Genomic DNA, 24,820 nt, shown 5'->3' on the forward strand with positions numbered 1-24,820 from the left:
TTGTCGTTTTATGGGACCCATTTTTCAGCTTTTGTTGGTAATTCCGTCTAATAATTAGAAAAAATAAACTCTGCTGAAGTTGTTTAAGCGATTTTTGTTAAGTTTTTTTATTAAAAATAATTAAATAAAAATTACAATCATAAATTAAAATTAAAAATTAAAATAATAAATAAAAAAAATTTATTATATAGATAAATATGTAAATTTTTAAAAATTTTGATTTTTTTAGATAAACAATTTTAATAAAATTTTGACAAAATTATTATTATTAAATAAGTACTAATCTAATTTTAATTGTAAATTACATTTTTCATTTTTAATTTATTTTTATATTAAACTTTATTAACTTATTAGTTTAGATTTTTTTATTAAAGTTTTTATCAAATCAATGACATTTAAAATTTTTTTAACATACTATTAATTTTCATATTGAATTATATTAATCTATTAGTTTAAATTTTTTTATTAAAATTTTTATTAAATCATTTTTTAAAAGAAATTTCATAAATTTTATCTAAGTTTTGTTTTATATGTGACTGTTGAATTTAGATTGAAGTAAGAAAATTTTGTTTTTATTTTTAAGAGTGTAAATAGGCAAAACGTTCAATAAATAAGTCGCAAATATGTTCGATTTTTATTCAATTATTAACTTTAGCAAATAATTAAGAATAATATTTTAAAATTTTTTAATTAAATAAACAAATTATAAATATAACAAATTTTATTTATATTCAATTCATTGATAACATAAATATGTAAACAAAAAGAACATTCGGTGATAAATAATCTCACAACCTCAATTTCTGTTTATTTATGTTAATTTATCAAGTTCAACAAACCGTCAAGAATAATATTTTAAAATTAATTAAATAAGTAAATCATGAACATAATAAAAATGATTTGACCAATAAAACCATAAACATAGAATCTAGGAAATTCTGCAGTCTGTACCGGCAACAGAAGAACAACTAAGATCCAAGGGCCAGTTTTAAGGTTCTGTTCTGAAGGAACATTTGAGTTTTGAGCATCAATTACAGACGTTGACCAAAATGTTTCTACTATTTTGACAAGCATCATAGTGGCATTCGCAACAGGAACCACAAATATCATATCCTTGAAGATTTACTCATGGTTTTGGACCAGAGTCTCAACAAGAGTTAGAATACATCTGCAACTTCTTCATGATCAGCGGTAGGAGATTGATAGAAGGGCAGAAACAAACAGAAGAAGAAATTTTCATTAAACAAACACTTCCCCTTTATGATACACAGTATTCAACCACCTAACTTTACAGCAGGAACCAAGACCCGCTTCTTTTATTGAGTTGCAGTGACAGCAAAACAAGCATATCACAAAGGCTTTACAGGCTAACCAATTTAAGAGAGTTTGCCTTCTCTTGCAGGGTGTCAAGAAGGCTGTCAAAACTCTTCTTGAAAGCATCAACTCCCTCATCTTCGAGCTGTGAGCCAACATAACCCCAATCAATCCCCAACTTCTCAAGTGCACTATAGATGCTTTCAGCTTCAGACACGTTAATATCAATCGTCCTTGAAACTGTGCCATGATCTGTGAAGGCTTGGAGAGCTTGGTCAGGCATGGTTGAAACCTGCAACAGCACCAATGACCAAAAACGTTACAGTATTATTCATCAATTCAAGTTGAAAACCATGTCTTTATTCAAAACTTTATTCAACAAGAAGATTGCTCACCGTGTCAGGTCCAATAAGAGGAGAAACATATAGAGTGTCAGGGTAGGTAGGGTTCTTGACGCTAGTTGAGGCCCACAGCAACCTCTGTTTCTTGGCACCCTTCTTCATCAAAGCCTCCCATCTTGGACCAGAGAATTTCTTCTGGTAAAGCTGGAATGCCAAAGCTGCTTGAGCTACCGCAGCCTAAAAAAAAAGTAAGCATGAGCAAATCTTGACATGTAATTCAGTTAATATTCAACAAGTAACAATGGGCATATTGGGTTCCGTTACCTTTCCTCGGAGATCAAGGGCTTCTGGTGTTCCGATCTTTTCGAGCATTTTGTCAATGAGGGTGTCTACCCGACTGACGAAGAAGGAAGCTACACTTGTAACCCTAGAGAGATCACTCAGCCCAGATGCCTCAAGGCCATCCAAGTAAGCATCAATGACAGCTTCATATCTAGCAAGTGAAAATATGAGCTGTGCATACACATAAGAAAAGAAAATGAAGTTTAGAACATAAAAGAAAGAAATCTAGTCCAGATTTACATGAAAAATATGTCTACAATTTTCTACAACTTCAGTGAAACAAGTCCAGAACTACAATGGCCCAAACAGTCAAAAGTGCCAGAAATCTCATGATAGCAAAGCTCTGTTATTTAGGTGAAAATGGTTCTAGACTTATCAGCCAATGACCCATCCAAAGCATTAATTGTTAGGATTGGTATAATGGCAGATGCTTATAAGAACAATTGCGAGGCAGATGCATGTAGCACAAGAGTACATCTTACACTCTAAGTTAAGCCAGGAAATTAGAAATAACATACAGTGACATTCACGCTTATGCCCTTTGCAATAACTTCCTTGATTGAAGGAATGCATGGTGCTGTTGCAGGGATCTTAATGTAAACATTGGGACGATCAACCACATTGTGAAGATATTTGGCTGCCTCAATGGTTCCTTCAGTATCATCAGCAAGTCTGGGAGAAACCTCGACAGAAACATAACCATCACCTCCATCTGTTTGATCATAGATTGGCTCAAAAAGTTTGCAGGCATCTTGAATGTCCTTCACCACTAACTCCCAATATGCACTTTCAATATCTTTTCCAGACTGTACAAGTTGCCTGCAAATTCCAGTATACTTAAAGCTAAAGTTATGAGTACTAAAAAGATCAGCAAATTCAATTCTCCAACACCACGATATCATGATAACTGGCCTACTCAAGTTTGATGAGATTGCCTGGTTTTTCTCCAGTTTCTATTTTGATTCTTCTTTTATGTTGTGGCAATGCGTTTAAGGTATATTATGACATGAAAAGCTCAATGCAATTGTCTACTTTGCATTCTGAATCAATCTTCTTATAATACTCATCACAACATTTAAAATTATGGGTCGCCAATAATACCTGAATTGATCATTGTAAGCATTTGATGACGATATAGCTTTCTGGAAAATCTACAATCAAATATTAAAAAATTCTAACAGGGGATTAAAATAGACAAATACCACAAACTAAAACAAGAAAAACAAATGCATAGCAATTATATACCGCTGGGTTGCTAGTTACACCTCGAACCCCATTTGCGATCAGTGGCAACAAATCGGTCACTGGCCTACAAAGGTTGTCATACCACGGACTCTGCCCTTCTTTTTCATAGAGATCATGTAAAGTAGTCTTCTTTGATGAGCTACCGTTTCCATCAACAAGAGAACATCTAACACTGTAATCAGAAAACATAGATGGAATCACAGAACCCTAAAATAAATACCAACGCACCACTCTATTTTGTACAATCTCATTCCTTGTATTGCAAATACAATAAGCAAATTGCTTTTTAACATATGCATGTATCAACAGAAATTTCCAAAAAAAGAAAAAGAACAAGGATTAAGACTTTAAGACCAACCAACATTAAATCAAACAAACTCTGTTTACATCAGCCAACAAAGAAAAAAAAACGGAAAATCAATTCCAGAAAGTAAAGCAAATACTTACACCAAGGAGCCATTGAAAGGGTGGTTGTTTGTGAAGGAGAAGCTAGAAGATGAAACCAGCTTAGAGTTAAAACGAGCAGTGGCACGGAACCCAACGAAGCATTTAAGCGATGAAGAAGATCTGGGTTTGAAAGATGAAGAGATAGAAGCGGGTGGGCTGGGATTAGAGAGCTTGGAAATGGTTGCCATAGAGAAAGATCGAACGATCACAGAGCGGGGGTTGGTGAAGGAGTCCTTGAAAATATATAAAAATATTGTTTTTTAAACTTTATGATAAGGATAGGAACGATGAAAACATAAAAATTGGATGGAGAGTGGTTCGGGGGTCATATATATATAAGGTGGAGTTGGAGAATGGAGGGTGGAGTAAAGAACGGCAGAGGGCGCATGAAGGGAAGTAGGAGGAAGGGCAATCTCGGTAATTTACTTATTTTATTTTTCTTGTTCCCATTTTAGCGTTTAGATGCCAAATCAATCTCACGCTTACGTCAAAATTTTATCACTTTTTTTAAAGTATTTATCTCTCTTTTTGCCTTTTTTTTTTTTAATTATTCATCACTTTTAGCTCATATTTTTATAATTTATAATTTTACAAAATTCCCCCCTTTTTAGGAGTGATACTCAAACTGTAAAATAATAAAAGCTTTTATCTATTGTTTAACACAAAAAATCGCTATTATTTAATCTCTTCAAAGGAGGTCTATATGTATCTAATTTACAACTTATATTAGCCAAAACTTTCTACTAACATGTACCAAACAAAACATAAATTATACCATGTTTTATAAATTTTAGGTTAGATATCATTTTGATATTTAAAGTTTTAAAAATAATTTATTAGCTTGTATACTTCTAATATTATAATGAAATTCTCTTTCTATATTGTCTGCTAATACACGACCCATTAATGTTTGAATAAAAATTATTGATATTTTCATTAATTTTAAGATTAAGTGCCGACTAACTACACATGTTTAATGATGTGCATATGATTACTCTTTGAAAAAATCCTATTTGTTTATGAATATTTGACTATGGATTGTATTTTCAAACTGTTTTGGCTATTCTTGGATTTGTGAGTGTATTTTAAGGATATATTTGATATTTTAAAATTATTTTTGAATATTAAAAAGTATTGATATTAATTTTTTATTATAATAAGATTTTAGTAAAATATATTTTTTAAAATAGAAATAGATTTTAAAAATTAAGATTAAATTAAAAATTACAAAAAAAAATTAATTTAAGCCATATTGAATTACTAATTACTGATCATAGCAACCCCTAACTTGATTCTATCAAACTTCTCCCTCTTACCCTTTTATTTCCTCTTTCACATATGGGTTTTGATTTTGGGAAAATGGTCTTATTGCCTAAGTCTCCATTTGGATTTCATTGCATCTTTGATGTGATATGATTAAGCTTACTGTACCTTTAATTGAATCCAAATATCAATTTCAGTAAGATCAAATCATCATAAATTTTTCATTAGATTTTTTTAATCACAATTACAGTAACTTTTTTTTTCAATCACAATTACAACAAAATTTATTACTGTTTTCAATCTTACTGCAACCAATCTTATTATCCATCCAAATGAAGCCTAAGTTGAATAACCAATTTCTTTTCTAAAGACCATGATTTTTTTTTTTTAAGATTAGATTGAGACATGGAGGTTAGAATCTGTAATGTTTTTCCTTCATAGAGAATACAAGATTTATACTCTCTCTTTCTCAAATTATTTGGATGGTATTAACTTTCACGAAATTAAAAAAAAAACTTTAATTTTAATATATTTAATATTAAAATTAAAATTTTTATAAAATTAAAATTTCATGATTTTTAATGTCAAAAAGTAAAAAAACACATAAAAAATAATTTTAAAATATAAAAAAGTAAAAGTTTTAGATGTGCAAAAAAAGAAAAAGGACATAATTTTAAAATATCCCAAAAAAAAAAGATGGACAGAAAAAAAAGGACTAAGGGAATATTAAGTTATTTTCTTTTTTAAAAAAAATATTATAAGTATTATATTTAAAATTGAATTGTACAAAATATGAGACTGAGACACCATCTATAGATTAACTTATCCTTAATCTTTTCTAAAGATACCATGTGGCATCTTTTGATTGGCTCTTTTTTTTTTCTTCCTTGTCAACTACCTAATTTTATTGGTTCATGTTCCTCTCCACTCCTTTTTTAAACTATTCACTCTTTTTCTCTTTCAACAAAAAAAGAAAAAAACAAAAATGGTAGCTTTTCTTTTGTTGTCTTTCTGTTACGGGCCGTTGCTCTTAAACCACTAATAGCTGTTCATTAATGATAGAATTTCATTAAAAAAATACCTGCAAACTCCCTTCAATCGCCTAATCATATCTATTAGGTTGGATTTTTCAAAATCAATCCGAAAATGCCTAGACCCAAACCTCAATCTTGTGATTTTAAACAAAAAAACTCCATTTCTGTAGTTTAAAGTCATCTAAAATTTGACTATGTTACTCTCATTCTCATTCTCTTTGTTTTCATTGGTTTAGATTTTCCAATAATTCCAAAATTTGTCAAATTTGGGTTGCTTGAGGTCAATTTTTTTAAATTTCCTTTTTGTTTTTTTTTCTCATTTTTATATTTGATATAACATTTTTAATTTCTTTATTTTGTTTTGTTTTTGATTTTTTAAAGTATTGATATGAAGTAAAGGACAAAACAAGTTTTCAAGTATCTTTTATCTACCATTTCCTTTTATACTCTTGCACTTGTTTTAGGGGAAATGAGTAAGTTTCTTGCTATTTAAACAAGCAAAAATGGTAGAACATAAGAATTTAAAGCATAAATTCACATATTTTAACTTTGTTAAACCTTTTTCTTTCTTTCTCAAATCTTTTAAGGTTCTACTTTTCTTAGTATTATATCGTATTTGTATATATTTTAAATATAATTAATAGAAAAGAAAGGGACATAAATAATGAACTTTGGCCTCTGTTTTATCTTTTTCAATATTTTGGGATTAATGTATCATATACCGATGTACATCTCTTTTCATCGTTAACTTTTTCATGTTTTTCATTATGACAAAGATACTATTCTTTTTGCCTGCGTGAGCCAATCATAGCTAGGCTTGAACCGCCACACAATTCATTCAATTCAATTGCAAGATGACTATTCAACATAGTCAACCCACAATGACAAAATTTCAAAGAAAAAGATAGATTTTTTCTTTTTCTATTGTATATGTTGCAAGTTAATTAAGGTGGTGTAGAGAGGGTAAAGTAATAGGATGAGGCAAACTTATTTATTTATTTTTTTGTTTTGGTTTATGATTTATTGTTGTATGAAGTAAGAGGTAATAGGTTTTTGTGTACTAATTTTATGCCACATTCTCTTAAGACTATTTCTTATGTTGCAACTTAGCCTCACTTATACCTCATTTTTCCCTTTCAGTTTTCATCAATATTTCTCTTTCTATATACTACTAATACTATCACCTTAGTAAGATATATTCAATGTTTTCAAAGATATAAAATTAAAAAAAAAGAAAGGGAGAAAGTAAATAATAGATGTCTTTCTAACTTGAGAATGATGATTTAACTATGATTACTAAATTGCATGAAATTATGCTATGGAGATTTTTTTAGTTTAATATATGAGTCATTTATGAGAAATAGATATTAAAAGCAATGTTTATTCATCCAAAGAGCCAATTTGTTTATCCACTTTGTTCTTTTGCCAATTTTATGGTTGATTTTTTGGTTCATAAAGTAATTTAAGCCAAATTTTGAGTATTTTGTTTGAATTTAAATGTTTAGGATATGGGTTTGGTAAAGGTTACATGCTTTTAAAAAAAAGTGCACTATTTAGATTGGCAGTTAGGTTTCTTTTAAATTTTTTGGATATGAAAAATATATGAGTTTTCTAAACTCAAATCTTTTCAAGTAAAATTCCCTAACAACTAATATTCCCATGCTATCTTTTTATTTTTATGGGTGTATGTACTTTTTCTTCTTCTCTGTCTCTCGGTTCATGCATTTTTTTCTTACTATTTTTTTTTTAAAATTTTGGCAACAGAGGAGAATGTTCATGAAATTTTACTATTTTGGTGGAAAGTATGTATTTTAGGCTTTACATTTGTGCTTTCAATTATAAATTGATGATCGAAGTTTTTTTTTTTTTTTTTAATTTCTATTACTTTGAAGATTTTGTAGCTTTTTTACAGTTTTTTAGTCGTTTCTCTTCATGTTTATGCTTATTTCTTTTACTTTTTTTTCACATGATGTTGATTTTTTTTCTTTTTTTTTTCTCTTTCTTGATTCATATATTTGTAATAGTTTTTTTTTTATTTTATATTTTATCTTAGTTAATGGATTTGGAGGTGTTTCAAGTACATAATAATAAAAGACCCATATTTTAAATCAATTATGACCTAGATGAATTGATGTTTCTCAAGCAACATAATGGATTATATTTTTTTTTTGTTGATTCTCGATTTTCTATGTGATTTTAAAGAAAATTATGTTTTTAAACTATGTTTAGCTCATGTGCAAACTCGTCCATTATTGTGTTTAAATCAATTATGACCTAGATGAATTGATGTTTCTCAAGCAACACAATGGATTATATATTTTTTTTTGTTGATTCTCGATTTTCTATGTGATTTTAAAGAAAATTATGTTTTTAAACTATGTTTAGCTCATGTGCAAACTCGTCCATTATTGTGTTTAGCTTATACTTTTGAGGATTCAATAACAAAATATCTATTTTGAAATGAATATTCATGGATTTCTCTGTTAAATAGTTATGTATAGGTAATTATTTGAACCCCTCTCCCATGTTTATATATATATATATTATTTTTAGTCCTATTGCATGTCTAATTAAGATTTTCATTTTTTTAGAGCAATATTAAAAAAAAAATTTTTATGACTTTCTTTAATTTTTTACAATAGGTTGATACTATATTCATATGAATAATACAAACAAAGAAATTAAGGTGATTGTATCTCTCTTTACTTAGGAATTATGGGCATCGAAATTCTACCTAGACAATTGATACAATTTTTCTTAGTCTACTACAAGTGGACATGTCATATAAGTAACAAAGTAAGAAATATTAGAGTATCATCTCTATAGGGATTGAGTGCTAGGTTAAGTATTGTTTTTATACCTACGATATATCTAATCAATAAAAAAATTTTATTTTCTAATTATCCTACATGAAATTAAACACTACCAAATATTTAAAAACTAATTACTACCAATTATGGATAGATAACTAACTAAAGACTAAACTTACTAAATACAAAAATTGCTAAAAATGAAAAGTTTCTAAAAATAGAAATTTGAACCAAAATTAACTAAAGCATGAAATAAAAACTAACCATAGCTAAAACAAAACCTAAACACAACAAAAGATGAACTTAACTGCTTTCAAAAGTAAATTAAACCAGAAATTTAAATGCATGAAATAAAATCTAAGTTCCTAAGTGATTTACTTACATAAATGTTATTTTAATATGCATGAAATGCTAATAAACATAAAAATAAACTGCACTAACATAAAATAGACTTGAAATGAAGCAAATAACTTATAAGGACCTACAGGTTAAAATTGAACATAATGGAAATAAAATGGCATGCAAAATCGAAATATAAAATGCAAGCTAAATGCATCCTATGACCTAAAATGCTATACAAATATGATCTAACTTAAGGGAATTGTAGGCTTAAAATAGACTTGACAATAAAAAAAAAATGTAAGCATTTTCTAAAAGCAACCAGAATTGATAGAAAATGGTAGACAAAAGTAGTGATGAAATATAACTTAAACTAGTGACCTAATAAGTTAAATGCAATCAAAAGTAAAAATACCTACTTGCTACATGAAAACCAAAAATACAGAATTAAAATAGACTACAGAATGATGGAAAATGCATAATACACAACAAAAACTGAACAGAATGTAACTAAAAACTAGGTTAAAACCAAACATACAAATCTACCTTAACTTGAGAACTAATCAACCTAAATGTTACCAAATTAAAAATTTTTACATAAAATTGGAAAACCAACAACTAAAACTTAAAATAGGTTTAAAATGAATATAAAATATATTGGTAACGTGCAGTGAAAACCGAACAAATCATGAAAAAAAATTGGGTAGAAGATGCATGAAGAAAATATAAACAAGATCAAAATAGTAAATAAACTACTTGCAAATATAAATAAAAAAGCATAATTAAAACTAGTAAAAAACTAAAAAGCTAGAAACAAAAAGCACATAATAGTCAAGCTTTTAGAGTCCTATGATAGGATTATCATGTTTGCATTCAAGGCAATTCTTTTTAAGCTACAATGAGCTTAATAACAAGCAAGGGCTATTGAAAAAATAAAGGAAATTAAAAGCTAGAAACAAAAAATAAATTCTAACAGTAAAGAAATGAAATTGAAATTGCATTTAACAAAGAGAAAAAAAATACAAATTTTAAAGGTTGCAAAAGAAATGTAAATTAATAAGCTATAAGTAAACTTAAAGAACAATAAAAGAGCTAAAAAAGTTACTATAAAACAAGAAAAATGAAGCTTTAATAGAGGTATGATCAGCCAACAAGTATGTTGCTAGTAGACTTTGAAAGCTTGTTGGAAAACTTAAAGAAAAATAAATAAAAATAAAAAAAAAACTCACAAGGTCAATTATTAGGGTCTTATTTATAGAAAAATTTGGAGACTCCTCTAGTTTATCAATGGTCCAAAGTGCAACAACCCTAACCTTTCAAACATCCATTTTAAAAAAAGAAGATTTTGGAAGCTCTCATGTCACTGGTTACATGTTAAGCTAAAAATGCCAGTTGCCTTTTTTCTATGTGATGCTTGTCTAGTTGGTTCAATGACACTTTTTGAAAAGACCACATGTTGATTGAGTTGTTTTTTTTTTTAGCTTCAAAGGTAGCATCTTTGGCTGTCCAAATGGGCCATTCACTAGCTCGCAGTAAATAAAAATAGCTTGGTGCAAATTCGTTTGTAGTTGGGAAAAGGTTGTTTCTCTAAGCTTCTTGGCAACCATGTAACCTCTCTTAGATGGACCAATGATGTCCCAAAAGAATACCAAGTCAGTTGATAGCTTAGCTCTACTTTATTTTTTTAAAATTTTCTCTAAATTGTGAATCCAATAGAACTTGGTAGCTTGCAAAATTTCAGCTAACTTACATGAATAGCCTCTTTCATTCTTGGTGATCCTTATACTATCTTTTTGGCCAATGAGACTGCTTTAGTATTCCACATAATCATTAAAAATTCTAGCCCTCAAAATTTTTTCTAAAAGCCTCAAATGACAACAATAAAAAATTTCCAAATTTAAATCCTTTAAGTTCGACTGTCATCTAATTCATGTGCATCAACCATAGTGCTCATGTGATTCCAATCTCCACCCTTCATGTTTATGACTTAATCAAAGTCAAAATATGATTTCAATTAGCTCATGGTCAGCTTATATCATCTTCCAAGTCAACTCCCTAAAAGTCCATATTATCAAGGGTGCTCCATTCATGATTTTGGTCACAAGTGTAGGTAAAATATTCTTACACCAACTTGATCCACATGGTTCAGTTTTGGGGTTCTTGGAATTATGGCATCTTCGTTCCTCCATTTTTTTAACCTTGATTTGAAAAGTAACCTGGGATAGGAGAATTTGCAAGAATTTACTGAAAAATAAGCTAAAATTAAATCTAGAACAGAGAAATTCATACAATAAAACTTAGGATAGTTTTATAAAATATAAAATTATCAATCGTATGTGGACATTAATACTTTTTTAAATTTTATTGTATTTGACCAAAATAAGAATCGGTACATAAACATTCAAGATATATTGGGTTCCATTAATTTTTCTTTTCATATGTTTCTTTTAACTTTTTTGAATATATCATGCTAAGTAGTTAGTAGTAATTTTTTTTATATCATAGTTGGTATTAATTTCTTTTATATATCAAACTTTTTTTGAATATATATCATAGGGGTAATAATGGTTTGGATCAAATCGGATTTGATTTGATTTTTTTGGATATTGCATAATACTATGAATTTTTAAAGTCTGACCAAATCTGAACCAAATTGAATGTTATTAGTTTGACTCAGTTCGATTTATCAATTTTTGAAATTTATTTTTATATATTATTTTAATATAATTTTTAAATATATTTAAATAGATTTTGATATAAAATAATTATTTTTATCTTTTAAAAATTTTTAAAAAATATATAATTTGATTTGATTCGATTCTATTTTTTTATTTTTTTTTTTTATTTTTCGATCTAAAATTTGATTCGAATATAATAAATATATTTAATATTCAAATTTAATTCAAACTGAATATGAAAAAATCGATCTAAAATAAATTGAACACTACGATTTTAAATCATTTTCCGATTTTCTCGATTTTTTTTAACTCTAATATGTCATACTCGGTGGTAGTTGTCATTATTGTTATCATACTTATGTTCTTTTTAAGTTGCAAAATTGATTGCTTGGTTTCATTCTTGAGTTTATATTTTAAATTGCAAAATTGTTTGTTGGGTTTGTACTGGGTTTCAGTTGATTTTGTTTTCAACAAAAATACATTTTTTGGCTTCCGTGACTTCCATAATTTTTGGTTTTTCGCTACTCATCTTCTTTTTTATTTGTTTTTTTTTTTTATTTCATAAAAAGGTACTCGATAAAAGTTTGTATTTAGATACAAAGCTTGCATGTCTCATCTTGGTGTTAGTTTTTTCTTAATTTTTTTCCTAATTGCAGCATATTAATTTGTTCTGATGAATTTCTTTGTTGTTTTTCTGGTTTTTGGAAGTCATTTTGGCTATTCGTATTTATTTGCATGTTTATTTCTATAAAATTTGGGGATTTTAAAATGTCCTAGAGTAGATCATACTTTTTTTTTTTTGCTTTCATCAACTGTAGTGGTGAAGCTTGCTTAGGTTGGTTTTTATATTCTTCATTGATGTTTAATTTTTGATTTCTTACTCATCTTTTTCATTTCTTGATTGCTTTGTTTTTCTAATTAAATGTTTGGAGTGAGTTTTTTTTTTTTTTTTAATGATATACAGTGGGTTATAAAGACTTATTTGATGTAACACCTTGATTTCCAAGGCTGCTTAAAGTTGTATGTCCATTGAAGGCGTTATTGCCATGCCAATCCATTGGTAAGCCCAAATCTCAACTATCAAGGTTTCTACATTATTATATGAATTAACTATATCACTATCAAAATTGATTTATTTTTATAATAAAACTGTTATTATTTGACGTAATTCTGTTATTTGATGATTAATCTTAATCATGTTCATGTTTGTCATTAGTTCTAATTTTTCCTGTTTTAAAAATGTACAATCCAATGTATAATAATTGGAATAAGATTTACTTATTTTTTGTTAAATAAATCTGAATTTTACTAAATATTAAAAATTGAGTCAAGATTCGAATTTCATGATCGTAGAGTTGTCATATGCAGTAAAACTAATTTTTTTTAGAAATAAACAAAGGAATGTGGATTAGAATTTAAAGCAAAAAAATATTATAATAATAAATTTAATAGCCATTTACATTTCATCCTACCATTTTTGATAAGGTTAGTATAATCTAAATCCTAAATTAAATATGTTTTTTCAAACCATTAAAATATATTATATTCAGTGAATACTACTCTTAATTTAATTTTGTTATCAATTCCCATTATAATCTTAGGTTCTTGCAATTTGCAGTAGGAGATATTCAATTTTAGTTTATCTTTGTTTATTTAGCATTTTGAAGTAAAGTTTCTGATGGAATCATTATGTGATTGATAGCATAAGAAAAAAGGCTTTACATTTGCAAATGATAAAAGAATGCTTTGAGAAAAAAAAGTAATTATTGCTAAAATTGGATGAAGGTTGGTAATGTATTTGCAGTTTTTGGATACAGACTGACCAAGCCCTTTTTGGTAAATGTATTCTCATTAAAAATTTTTCTAAACAAATTAACTTAAAACATATTTAGTTAGATTACTATTTATCACAGATCAATTATATTTATGATAGTTGTATTTTGTATAAATGAATGGTTGCAAAACTTTAAATAAACAATGTGATATATGAAATTAAAGGTGATCTTTCTTTCATTCTATATTTGCCATTGATTGTTACGGTGTCATAAATATGTTGTTTAGTGTCATTTAGTTTTTATACTCTTTCCATGTCTTAGGATTTTAGCTCTATATTGCATTGTTTATTTTAATTTATCACAAATCTTTGTACAGACATGATTATTTTTTTCCTACAACCAATTATATAAAAATCTTTTTGTAGATGTAATTTTTTTTTTGTTATCAATTACACATTTGATCTTCTTAATTGTTCTGTTATACTTATTTTTTCTATTATACTTGCTTTTTAAATCTAATAATTCATATTTTTGTGTAGTGTTTCGTGTTATATTTGACACGTGTAATGACACGAATTATTAAAATATGAATACAATATAAATTATAAAATGTATTTAAATCTTAAACACGAATGTAACATATTTATTATATGTGTTACACACGACATGATACGATTAATATGTGTACAATTAATTTTTTTAAATATGTTACGAATAAACACGAATAATATGAATATATATGATTAAACACGATTAATACAGATATATATGAGTAGACACTATTAGCATAAATATATAAAAAATCATAATTAAAATAATAAATAATTATAAACTATCCATAATTTATAACGTAATGAACAAAGCATATTAATAATATAATAAAATAGTTGCATATTAAAAAGATTAAAAAAATTTGATACCTATTTAATATGTATTTAATATATATATATTTAAATCTTAATATATATTACATAAGTATTTTAACTTTTAGTATCAAATTCAAAATGATGAATTATTATTAGAGAATAAATAATGATGTATAGGACAAGTATTAATATTTATATTGTATTTATATTATTAATATAAAAAATAATTTTATAATAATTATTGAATGAGTATTATAATTAAAAGTTTAAAATATTTTTTTTATGATATTGAATAGCTAATTAAGTATTATAATTAAAATATTAAAAATTAAAATAATCTTTATATATTTATATTAAATTAAAATAAATATAAAAAATATGTTAAACATGTTAAATGTGTATTCGTATGAAAAATTTAAATTAAACATATTTTTTATGTCATGTTATATGTTAAAATATATATTTATGTGACACGTTTTATCTAAACGTATTTTTTATTTTATACACATATTTATATGTGTCAATATGTATAAAACGTAAATTGTGTTATATTAAAATTCGTATCGATAAAAATAAACATAAAATATTTTTTTAAAAAAATATATAAAATTTTTTTTTGTTATTTTTATATTGTATCATCATATTATATTAGAAATTATTACATCTAATGTTTTTAATATTTAAAAAAAAAAAAATTACACTTGCTGCATAAAAATTGAACATGAAACGTTGGAACGTTTTGTATCTGGAGATTCCTTGTTTAAGTTTGATGACAGATTTTTTTTCCATTTTATTTATTTATTTATTGTGGTATGGTTTGGACACTAGTACAGCTGCCTCAGCTACAATTAACCCGCCCTTATCATGATTGAAAAGTTGCTTTAATCTCCTCAATCTGACCTTTATTATCATTCAAGGGATGCCATTTGGATTTGATTGGTTTGGACAGCTCTAACCCACCAAAAGAATGTTATGGGAGCAACGATTGTGAATTGAACCAAAGCCCAAAGCCGATGGCACCCACAAAGGGTATTTTATCAGTGATTAAGCACTTAATAAAGGCCACTTTAGTATCACGCTGGCGCACGTGCTCAACTGTTAATTCATCAAAATCATTAACACAAAATCATCAAATACAGGTTCCCTATTTTCCATTCTAATCAACAGAGAAATCTGCAAATGAGTACTGTAAACCAGATGATGATGATGGTAAGGAGGTCAAATGTAAAACTCTACTTAGATCCAAAAACTTGTTGCCACTCAGATGATGATGATGGAAGCAATGAATGTCGAAGAACACTTACATCACCAAGGTTTCATGTCTCCAACTGGTCCTGCTGTCCAGCTCAAAATCTTTTCACCAGGCTTCAAGTAAATACTCTTCTGATGTGGCAATTTACGAGCAAGGCCATTCAATATTTGATGGAAAGCATCTCCCGCTAGGGCAGGTTGCGGAAACAACATGGCTCGTTTCATTGAAGGATTTGCAAGAAGTCTCTGTTTTCTTAAAATTACATCGGGCGGTATAGATGTGAGAATTGTGTCCAACTTGGGAACATTTTCTTCTGCAACAAAAACTCCAATTTCCTCCCAGGGGATAGCATCAGCAAAGGGTAAAACTATATCATCTGCTATGATGACAGGAATGCAGCCAAATACTACAGCTTCAACTAGCCTAGGACTCCAGGGAGCCCACCCTAATGGGCACAAGCAGAATATAGCTCGTTGCATATCCTCATAATAAGTGGTCGGATGTTCAGTGGAGATGTCAAAAAGTGGATTGTTCTTAAAATTCTCCCAAACAGCTGCCCTTGCACCTCTGCCAGTCATCAAAAGGGTCAGTGAGGGTTAACATTCAACCTAACAGCCTCAAAGCTACAACAATAATTTCCAACTAGATGTAAAGGATGAGGCTAGATCCAAATAAAGCACAAGGTAATGCAACAATGCCTAGACACAGAATAGAAGGTCTCATGTCTACCTCATGTAGTCATTTTAGAGTAAACAAGAACACTTAAAATTAAAGAGCTGATTTCCATAGGACGGAAGTTCTTTTACCTAAGCCTTACCATAAACACTAAATTTATCGAAGTTCCAAAGAAACATACCTTGCATAGTAGCCACCTTGTGGGTCGTTATTCACATCATAAAACAGCCCACGGAAGTAGACAAAAATAGACCGTGGAGTATCTGGTGGGATCTGGTGGGCCTGCATCTTTTTAGGGGGAGCATAAGGAGGAATTGTGATTGAACCCTCATTCAAGCACACATGGTTCCGTTGCCCAAATGTCTGAACCAAGGTAGCACGCTGGAGAATTGGAAGGATCCCCCGTTCAATAGCTTTCTCTTCCTGGAGAAGATTCAAAAAAATTATAACTGAAATAATCACAGGTTTTTGACTAGAAACTAAATATAAATTTAAGAAATTCCCAAACTAGTAAACCTCGTGTATAGACCACTGGAGTCTAGAATAGCAATCCTTTCTTCATCACTTGTGTAGGTGCAAATCAGCACACGTTTTAGCTTGTTTGCTCACAAAACAATACTAAACCACTAATCTAAGAGTCATAGCTCACATCCCAACATCCGGAATGCCACATATTGCTAAATTACACTCCCATATTTGTTACTAGAATTAATATAATCGGATTATGACTATAATAAAGTCTTTATCTGTCTAACTTCAAGATGATTTTGATAGTTGTTATTGCATTCTGAATGCTTGGTCTTAAGTGTCTAAAGCCAATCTTGTAGAGTTCATTGGACTAGTAAAGGCACCTACAAAATCCCAATGCTATTGGATTAAAGCCCATGGAAGAATGTTTTTACCTGCCTACTTAAAAAGCTTAAATGTGCTTGAGTAATCCTAGTAACAGAATATATAATATTTCAGAAACAATGCACGCATGACAAAAGTCATTCTTGAGATGGAGCCATCTACGATGATTTGAACATACTTTTCTCAGCAAAGCATGAGTTCTACCTTCACCATTCACTTTTGGTGAAAAGATATAAATAATATAGACTAGGAGATTCCCAATTCAATTGCATGTGAAGATTTATGCCACATGGATAAAAAAACGTGATTAAGCATCCCATATACAGTTTCGTCAAGTGCCAGCATCAACATACTAGTAAATAAGGCAACAAAAAAGAATAGAATCAGTTGCCTGATAGTGAAAGCATGCTCCGAAATCATGGGGCACAACAAAGAAATGATCAGCCCCTTCTGTTCTATTCCAGTAAGGCCAGCTTGAGGAAATAAGCTGTATTGCACTTCTCACCATCCGTGGAGACTTGAAGGGCAATGGCAAGCCAGTACGGGTAAGATCACAAGTGGCATATATAGGGGTATAAAACCAATCTGCTTCCTCAGGATTAAGGGTTCGAACAGGACTAGATAAAAGAAACCTGTGCATGAAGATTTCAGCAGCAAACATATGTGAAAGACATCTGGGGTCTTTCTGAAGGATTTTCTTGTTGTATTTGCTTGGAAGCTCGTATACATACACTTTCAGCCTTCCTACTGGATCATCTTCCAAGACATCACCAGCAGTTCCTGCATTATTCAAATCACATTTTTTTCTAAGATTCGACAACTTTAAGTGAAATTTCCATAAGTCCATGAAAACCCAATTAAAACTGAATTCTATTCTATATGATAAATAGAATATCCAGCAGAAGATAAACAATATTCCAACTAGAACCACAGCTAACAGAGACAGCAGGCTAGCAACTATATGAGCTTAGTTCATTAACGGCTCAAGTCAGGAGATTCTTTGTAAAAGGAAAAAAAAAAAAGAAACAAGCTTTGAATCCAACCAAACTTGAGCAACATTAAGAACAAGAAATACCAGAAATTCTCTCAGTGCGAGGATTGTGCTCAGCGTCAATTCTCCAAGCAAAACTAAAACCAATAAAAAGAAAACCCCACAACCATTTCCTCATTTTGGCAGAATCTCAAAAACCCAAAAAGGGAATCAACAAAGAAATGAAAATTGGTCCTGTCTGAGACTGAAAGTGGAGAGGAAGAAACAGACATATTTAAGAGAAATGTTAAAAAAACATATTTTCTTCAATATGGTGGGACGTCATTAGGAGTAGTAGTTGAGTGAGTTTCTTAGATTTGAGGTTATATTAGGAGGAAGGGGCCTGAATAAGAAATGGAGGTTTCCAGTTAGAGAATTGAAAGTGAAAATTGGGAGGCATTGCTTCAAGGAACAGAGAGCACATTATTATTGTTATTAAGAAGAAAAATATGACGTTTGAAGTGTAAAAAAGACGTTTGGACAAATGTATGCGTCGTGAATCTTGACGTTTTAGAAAGCAGCGTTTGTTTTGCCTGTTTGATGACAGATCGGCTTGCAAATCACTGTAATAAGTACAAAAAAAATCACTGTAACCAACGTCTATTGTACGAGTGGCAGTGAGTTTGATTTCTGTTAAGTAAGATTTTGGTTGAAATCTTATAAATAGAAAAAAATAAGTTTGAAAGAGTTTGATCCTGTTATGGGATCTGACTCCAAATTAATCAAGATCAAAGTAGCTTCTAAATATCTGAGGATTCCAAAAAAAAAAAAAAAAGATAGATTATGATAAAATTAAAAATAGTTATGAAATAAAATAGATTAAAATATGATATATGTATTTAGATGTAAATATAAGAGTGATAGTAAGATAAAGTGTAATAAAAAAATGTTATTAAAAATATTAACTTAAAATTTATATATAATGAAATTTATAATAATATTTTTTTATATTTGTAAAATTAATAAACAATTAAAAATTATTAAAATTATTCATAGATATCAAATAATATTTTATAAATAAGTATTTGAAAAATATTTATATGTATATTTTGTTAAATTATGTGGAGCCTAAGTGCTACTCTAACGCATATTGTCTCTAATAAATATAAATTTTTATGTAATAATATTAAAAAAAATATCTGGAGTTTTTTTACATGTAATTTGATCACTTTAATTATGCTTAGTTTAAGGGTTTTTTTTTACACATATAATTAGACTTTAGGTAAGAGCAATCCAATATTAGATGAAAGGCAACCGAATGCTTTAGGTTTATTTTTAATTATGTGTATCACTTTTGTAATTGATTACATGATGGAGGCAACCAACTACCTTATGAGAAAAAAATGGTATCAAAGATGACCAAAATTTTCACTGATATGGAATGATTGTCATAACATGTTATCTTGTTTAATCTTAACCAAAAATAGTTTTTTTATCATGCAAATAATGTAAAATAAATCATGCAAAAATCATAAATATACAAATCATACAAAAATCATGCCAAGATATCATGCAAAATATTAAGTTGGCAAAATATTATAATAAAAATCCATGCAAAATATTATGTAAATAAATTCATGCAAAAGTATCATAATAAATCATGCAAATAATCAATCACAAAAATAAAGTATGCAAATAATCAATAATGTAACTAATCAATCACACAAATATAATAATAAGATGCAAATAATTAAGTTAATATATGTTAATGCAAAAATATCAAAATAAAAACATGCAATCCAATAGTATAAAATTATTAAATCATGGAAATAAAAACAAAACATACAAATTAAATATCTCACCAAAGTTTTTTTTTCCCTTTTTTCCTCATCTTTTAATTCAATCAACAATAAAAAATATAATAACAAAAAATAAATAGAATAATAATAACAAATAATAGAAAAAATAAAAAAGGGAAAATAGAAAATAAAATTAAAATCAAAATAAAAAAGAAAAAGAAAAGTAAAACCTTGTGATTGGGTAGGGTATCAGCATGGGTCATCATACAGGTTGTTGGGTTAAAACACAGATTTTGGTCCTCCAAAAACGGCATTGTTTTGATGTTGTTATATAAGCCAAAATCTTGGTTTTTTTTTTTTGTACCTTAGAACAACTTTCCTCTTTCTCTTTCTAAACCTAAATTGTTTTGCCTTCTTTCTAACTTTCCCCATCGAAAAATTCAACTTATTCCAGAAATATGCCAAAATCTTAGAATCTAGCACCAAAAACCTAAATGGCATTGGAAAATTCAAACCAAACCTAGAATAGTTCTTAAACTAGGAAAATGGCCATTGTCCCTTTTTTCGACCACTGTAAATTTCTTTGAAAATTTTAAATCCCACTAGAAAATCCAAGCTCAAATTCAAAAAACCAAAAAACTCAAACAGAATCCCAAAAAAAAAAAAAATTTCCAAAAATTCCAACAAGTTCAACCAAAAGTCCAAAATCAAACTACAACTCTAAGAATCAAAACTTTCACAATTATAGAAAGAACCCATAATCAAGCTTCCAAAACAAATTCCTAAAACACAAGAACAAAAAAAAAAAGATTTTTTATGCTCTAATTGATTATCGATTGTTTATTATTTGCTTTCTGTGTGCTTAATTGCTTTTTGCTTAATTCTTGTTGTTTTTATGATTACTAATTAGGTCTTTATATAGGGATTTAATCATTTTCAGGTTGGAAATTATTTAGTTCTATTAAATCTAGGAAAACTTTTTCAAGATTTAATTTTTTTTTTATCTTTCCTTTTTTGCATGAATTGGAGACTGAGTTTTGCTAAAAATATTTAGTCAATAAATTCATTTTGAGACTAAATCTAGGACCAAAACAAATGCAAGGCTTTTTGTTAGTTTCCAATTTTAGAAGTTTTCTTTCTTTTTTCTTTTTTCAATTTTTTTGACTTTTGATTTTCACTAAAAATAAACATAAAATAACAAAAATTAAAATTAAAATTTTAATTTTTAGGCTTTTAATCCTGGGCCCAAAATTCAACTTTTGTATTAAGGCCTATTTGCAATCAAAGCTTGTTTTGATCGAGAAAAATTTTTTAGACAAAATGAGGTGTCTATAGTTGTCCCTCATTGCACATTTTCTATGAACAAGAATTGTACAAAGATAAAAGACATCCATTTTATTCAAGTTATGAAAATCAAAAAAGAAAATCACAAATGCTCTTCTTTAATAAAGGTTTTGAAACTTTGAGAGAATAAAATGCTCCCCCCACTAGAGGCTTTGAAACTTTTGAAAAATAAAATGCTTTCCCATTTGAGGCTTTGAAACTTTGGAAAAATAAAATGCTTTCCCACCGAAGGCTTTGAAATTTTTGAAAAATAAATTGCTCCCCTCATTAGAGGCTTTGAAACTTTTTGGAAATAAAATGCTCTTCCCTCACCAGAGGTTTTGAAACTTTTGAAAAATAAAAGCTAAGATTTTCATGATCATGCTCTGAGGTCTTACAAATCCTTCTTTTCTTTGAAAGCTCTTCCTTAATAAAGGCATTTAAACTTTAAAAAAAAAAATCTTACCTTAAAGTGATTATTTTTCATTTAAAATAGATCATTATTGATCATCTTTTATTGTCTTTTTACAAAATCATTTTAACATCTACTTTCTCCTTTATGCTTTTCAATCATATGTAATCAATGTATATAATGAACATATTTTTCAAAATTCCCAAATTGAATTTCAAAATTTGAACTTTGATTTTTTTTTGTTTTTCAATCATGTACAATGAATGCAATGAATGATGATGTATCAAATGTTATTAATCTAGTGAATGCAATGAATGTCATGAATGCGAAGCATGCGATGAATGTAATAAATGCAGTGAATGCAATGCATGCAACTTAATTCATTTATCTTTTCAATTATGGTAAATTAGAGGGTTTTAAAAGCTCCTTCCACTTCTTCTCACTTTCTTTGATTGTTTAACACTTGTAGTTTTCTACATGGGCTATCTTGCATTGTTAGGTAATCTTATCCATTTTATTATTTGAATCTAAAAATTTTTTTTTCAACGGGATCTCAAGAATTTTATTTTGAATTATTAGGGATTGACATTTTTTTAGGCTTTTTTATCATTCCCTAGTACCTTTATTATTCTTTTTTTTTTTAAAGCAATGTAGATATCTTTTATGAATTTTTATTCATTTAGTTATCATTATTACAAAATCACAACAAACACAATGCAATCATGTATTTCCTTAATCAAAATGGAAAGAAATAAGGCAATGTGAAAAATCAAAAGGGTATTTATTGAAAAGGAATAAATTTGGTAATCAAAAGGATAGGGATCAATTAATAATTGAATATGCATTGATTAATGAACATTTCAACAATCTTAAGCAATCTAATTTAAAATTCTTGTCTCAAACCCTATTCTATCAATAATCTTGACCATGATAAACTTTATTAGACTAATTTTACCTCTGTGTAGTGAGATTTTCATGATGCTATTATTTCTTTACATCTGAGCAACTTTTTCAGGTTTTAAACTTATATGCCCCTTTTTTGACTAAATTGCCCTGTTGGGTTTTCACCTTGAGTATTCTATTTTTCTTTTTCTTATGAAATTTTTTTTTCTATAGCATTAAAATTGATTGGATTTGGTAATTTGTCCCTATCCATTTCAGTTAGAATTAATGCACCATAAAAAAAAGATTTTTCCACCACATATGGACCGTTCCAATTTGACATCTATTTCCTTTGGTTGTCATATTAGTTTGGAAGGATTTTTTTTCATGACTAATTCTTATTCTTAAAATTATCAAGGACGAACCTTCTTATCATATGCTTGGATCATCTTTTTTTGATACAATTAACCATAGCTCAATGTTGCCATTCTTTTCTCTTTAATGGGGTTCAATTGTTCATAGCGATTCTTCACTCATTCTGCTTATTTTAATTTAGTCTCTCTTAGAGCTTTTAAAGAATGAATCTTTACTTCAATCGGTAACACTATTTCCATTCCATAAACTAGTTAAAATGGAATAGTCCCAGTGGATGTTCGCATTGAGGTCTTATAAGCATGTAAGGTAAAAGTAACTTATCATACCAATCCTTGTAAGTATCAATCATCTTTCCTAAACTGCTTTTGATGTTATTTTTAACAACCTTTATTGACCCATTCATCTTTGGTCGATAAAGTATAGAATTATGATGCTTTATATTGAACTGAGCACATACTTCCTTTATTATCTTCTTATTTAAGTTCTTAGAATTGTCAAAGATGATTATTTTTAGTAGTCCGCATCAATATATTAGTTATTTCTTCAAAAACTTGCACACCATTACCTTTGTAACACTGGCATATGAGTTTGCTTTCACCTATTTTGTGAAATAATTTGTCATCACAAAGATAACTCTATGCCCATATGAAGCCTTTAGAGTAATGGGTCCAATCACATCTTTGCTCTACATCGAGAATGGCTATAAAGGTGTTAAAATATGTAGATTGGTCAGAAGAGCATTGATCTTATTTACATAAATTTGGCATTTGTGGTATTTTTTTACATAGTTAATACAATCACTTTCTATTAATAGCTAGTAATATCTTACCCTCATTATTTGTTTGGCCATCATATGACCATTTAGATGGGCTCCACAAATTCCATCATGTACTTCTTCAAATATTCTTTTCGTTTTAGTGGCATCTATACATCTTAGAAGCATTTGGTCTCAACTTTTTTTGTATAACACTTTTCCATCAAGAAAGAATCCCATAGCCATTCTTCGGATGATTCTCTTATCATTTTCTATTGCATGCTCAGGATGTTGTTGATATTTAAGGCATTGCATGTATGATGATACCATGGTTGCCCATCAACTTCTTTTCCAATGCTTGAACAGTGTGTTGGTAGGTCTTTTTCTTTCAACTTGATGGGTTGTATTTCAAAATATTAGCTTTTTGAGGTGAGATGGTGATCTAAGAGGGGATGAATTGAATTTCTCCAAATTATTTCTAAAAATAGATTTCAATAAAATTGAATGGAAGATTAAAACAAATATAAGAATATGATGCAATTAACAATAAATAATGAACATGAGGCACATATAATCAATAATGAAAAAAAGAGTGTAAGAATAGAGAAATTAAACACAATGATTTAGCTTTGGTGTTTCGCTATATGGTACCTATCTATTTTTTCTTGGTTGTCCACACCAAGGCTCCAATCCACTAATTGAAGAACAATTACAATCTTATCTTTTTCTTAAGGCTTAAGATAGAACCTTATATTCCTTACTTTTTTAGGCTAAGTAGTAACTTTTCAATCTTTCAAATTCAAGAGGATATATCGCTATAAAATCACTCAAATGAAATGCAAACAAAAACATCTCTTGAAGGCTAAGTGTTTGCCTAATGAAGTACAAAAAAATGATGAATTAATAACAAAGATAGCTTGGATACAACAAATACAAAAGATATAAACTTTAGCTCTAAAACTCTTGATTTCTTGAAATATTTTGATTGAATGCTCTTGGGTCTTCTCTCTTTTACTCCATGGTGTGTTGGAATGCCCAATTTATAGAGACTATATGTTTGGAGTTGTTGGAG

The 24,820-nt window shown here is 28.6% G+C and overlaps 2 protein-coding genes across 2 annotated transcripts; both read right to left on the bottom strand.

Moving 5' to 3' along the window:
• Window positions 1-1,079: 1,079 nt before the first annotated feature.
• LOC111290761 (uncharacterized) lies at window positions 1,080-3,997 on the bottom strand. The gene is made up of 7 exons (XM_022882227.2): window positions 3,690-3,997; window positions 3,243-3,414; window positions 3,099-3,148; window positions 2,516-2,816; window positions 1,980-2,168; window positions 1,710-1,892; window positions 1,080-1,606 (listed from the first exon to the last, which is right to left on the bottom strand). The coding sequence occupies exons 1-7, from the start codon at window positions 3,875-3,877 to the stop codon at window positions 1,361-1,363; spliced, it is 1,329 nt and encodes a 442-aa protein (XP_022737962.2). The 5' UTR covers window positions 3,878-3,997; the 3' UTR covers window positions 1,080-1,360.
• Window positions 3,998-15,448: 11,451 nt separating this feature from the next.
• LOC111298467 (putative beta-1,4-xylosyltransferase IRX10) lies at window positions 15,449-18,542 on the bottom strand. Its single transcript, XM_022893178.2, has 4 exons — window positions 18,309-18,542; window positions 17,625-18,013; window positions 16,563-16,804; window positions 15,449-16,273 (listed from the first exon to the last, which is right to left on the bottom strand). Exons 1-4 carry the CDS (start codon window positions 18,400-18,402, stop codon window positions 15,760-15,762), a joined length of 1,239 nt encoding a protein of 412 aa, XP_022748913.1. The 5' UTR covers window positions 18,403-18,542; the 3' UTR covers window positions 15,449-15,759.
• Window positions 18,543-24,820: the final 6,278 nt, after the last annotated feature.

This window comes from Durio zibethinus, chromosome 16 (genome assembly GCF_047325235.1).
Source record: "Durio zibethinus cultivar Kanyao isolate XHJ-2024 chromosome 16, ASM4732523v1, whole genome shotgun sequence".
In the NCBI taxonomy this organism is placed as follows: Eukaryota; Viridiplantae; Streptophyta; class Magnoliopsida; order Malvales; family Malvaceae; genus Durio; species Durio zibethinus.